This window comes from Carlito syrichta, unplaced genomic scaffold (genome assembly GCF_000164805.1).
Source record: "Carlito syrichta isolate Samal-C Ts95f unplaced genomic scaffold, Tarsius_syrichta-2.0.1 Scaffold313449, whole genome shotgun sequence".
Taxonomy (NCBI): Eukaryota; Metazoa; Chordata; class Mammalia; order Primates; family Tarsiidae; genus Carlito; species Carlito syrichta.
In genome coordinates, this window is record NW_007257545.1 from 814,009 (window position 1) to 816,627 (window position 2,619).

The 2,619-nt window shown below is 47.6% G+C and overlaps 1 protein-coding gene across 1 annotated transcript in view; it reads right to left on the reverse strand.

The window, feature by feature from the left end:
- Positions 1 to 2,352, reverse strand: part of ZKSCAN2 (zinc finger with KRAB and SCAN domains 2) — a 51,254-nt gene extending 48,902 nt beyond the window's left edge. Inside the window, exons 1-2 of the mRNA XM_008070496.2 lie at positions 1,746 to 2,352; positions 515 to 698 (exon numbers count right to left, since the gene is read on the reverse strand). Coding sequence (XP_008068687.1) covers positions 515 to 698; positions 1,746 to 2,150 — 589 coding nt within the window. The 5' untranslated portion in view covers positions 2,151 to 2,352. The remainder of the gene's footprint in view (positions 1 to 514; positions 699 to 1,745) is intronic.
- Positions 2,353 to 2,619: the final 267 nt, after the last annotated feature.

Here is a 2,619-nt window from a genome sequence, read left to right on the forward strand (position 1 = left end):
CATGTGCCACCATGCCCAGTTGATTTTTTGATTTATTGTAGAGATGAGGTCTTGCTGCCCAGGCGTGTCTCGAACCCGCGGGCTCAGGCAATTCACTCACCTCAGCCTCCCAAAGGCGCGGGATTACAGGCTGAGCCACCGAGCCCAGCTCGTAAATCAATTTTTTGTTCTCTTTTCTGAAACAGTTTTTCAAGTTGTTTATAGTCAGCCACGAGTACATGTGGCAGGACTAAAACCACAAGCTGATTGTAAAAAGGAGATTTTAAATTATACCACAAAACCTCAAAAGATGACCTGGACAATCTGTTTCTCGTTTCCATCTTTAAGATTCCTTTTAACTTGTGTTGCACATGTTACCAACTCTTGAAGCTAATAAAGCCTTTCTCCCCAAATTCTCAACTTACATTTGCAAATATATTGAGGGGACCCTAAAGTGAGCACTTCACAGTGTTAGGGGTACGTATAAATCTGCCACAGTCTCTGCACTGGGCATGTTTACAGCCGTTCTTGTTACCATTCTTGGGTAAGAGCCGATATTCTCTTTTTTGATTTAGCTGTTCCTGGTGTCCTGAGTGGAGGCTTCCAATTTCCTCCCGAGATATCACCCTAGGTTGAATCTCCACCTCTGACTGGAAGTCTGCCACCTCCCACACTGCTTCAAGTGGGGCTTGCTTCTCTGAGAGCACAGGACTGCTGACCTGGGAAAGAGAGTCAACATCACAGAGAAAAAAATAGGTCCAAATCAGGGCCAAATCTCCCAAGAAAGATATCAAAGGATAGAAGACATGAGAAGGAATGAAAATTTCACTCCATCCTCAACGGAGTATCTGAGGGCACTGAGTTAAGAGCACTGTCCAGGAGTTTGGGCATCAGGGAACACAAAAGTACCCTTTATTACTATATAGAGAAGTAAGTTCTGTCAGGAGGGAAATACAGAGCTTCCTTGTTACCAGAATAGACATTATTTGAATCTTCACATCTATCAGGTTCACAGAGAAATAAAAGTTACCAGAACATGAATATATTCACTAGTGAACTGAAAACTTATAAAATTAATCCCCACATCTATCTGTGTATCCCTGACTACACAGCCATCTGCTGATAGTCAGATCTTTATACAATGCAAAGCATGTGTAAAGTGAAACTGCAAATCTTGCAAATGCTGCAGGATTTCATGTGATTAATGAAGGGGATGTTAAAAAACAACTAGAAGAGCATGCAAAGCCACTGAGAAATGAAGACCTGGCAGTTAAACCGGAGCAGAGCGACAAGGAAGATGACATTGAGAGCACTTCAGAAGACACTGACTGGAATATTAAACGACTAGGGGGGGCTCTGGGATAACAAATGGAGTCCGTTTTTTTTTTTTTTTTTTTTTGGGGGGGGGGGGGGCGGCTGGGAGGGCCGGGAGAAAAATTAGCCCTCTTTGATCAAGCTGCAAAAGTCAAACCCTGTGAAGCATAACCATATTGCTCTCTCATAAAATTTTGTTGCAAACATTAGGCCAAACATTAATACAAATACTTAGGTGCATAATTTTTGGCTTCATTTGCAAGAATGTTTCAATCAACGCTTTTATTTTTCTGCTTAATATGAAATTCAGATCCCCTTTTAAGTGGATTCGGGGTCTTTTATTAGTGCCATTTATCTTTCCAAGATGAGCTCTTCCCGCAGCATATCCCTGGCCAAAAGCCCTTCCCACTCCCTTCTTTCTAAAGACAAACATCTGGAAAATCCTCTCTCACCTGCTGTCTTAGTCTTCCAGTCTCTTTCTCCAAATGTACTACCAGGGCCACCGCCTCCTCTCCACTTTCCGGACACTGTTTCTGTGCCCAAGCCTGAATCTTCTCGGGTAAAATGGTGAGAAACTGCTCAATCACCAGCAGCTCAAGCATCTGCTCCTTGGTACGCATTTCTGGCTTCAGCCACCGACAGCAAAGTTCCCAGAGTTTACTGAAAGCTTCATGGGGTCCGGTCACATCCTCATAACAGAATTGCCTGAAGCATCTGCGAAAGGTCTCAGACTCCGAGCTATCCGATCCTTCCAGTATGGGCTCTGATGCCCACTCGGGGTCCTTTTCCACCTTCATGATTAGGCACCCCTCAACCTCCAGGGGCGCGTCGATCTCAGGGTCCAGGGTTGCAGCCATGCTCCAACCCGGGGGTCAGCTTCACGTCTAGCTCAAAGTGGGGGCACAGATGAAGACTCCAAGATGGACCCTGCTTACTGTTCTTGGACGTGTGGTAAGTGAGGGAGATAAAAAAACAGCAGGGCAAGCAGGAATGGGTACCCCGGGCTGATTGATCAAATCTATCCTCGGCCCTGGAATAGGTGACGGTGTACCCTAAGGTCTAAAAACTCAGCCTCTTCTGCCACTGAGATGTTCCCCCGCAACGTGGTTTTCCAAGGTGCATCCCTTTTAGTGCAGTGTCGGAACCGGGAGGCTCGGGGACGGGGAGGAAATCAAGGAATGGAGGCAAGGAAGGGCGGAGGCGGGCGGTCGGGCCCGGAGGGGGTGTGTCGGAGACCCCGGGGTCGGGCTCGGGGAGGGCGAGGCCCCGAGTGGGTGGGGCCGGATGCGCAGGCCCCCCCCGGCGCCGGGGTCCGGGCCCAGGTCC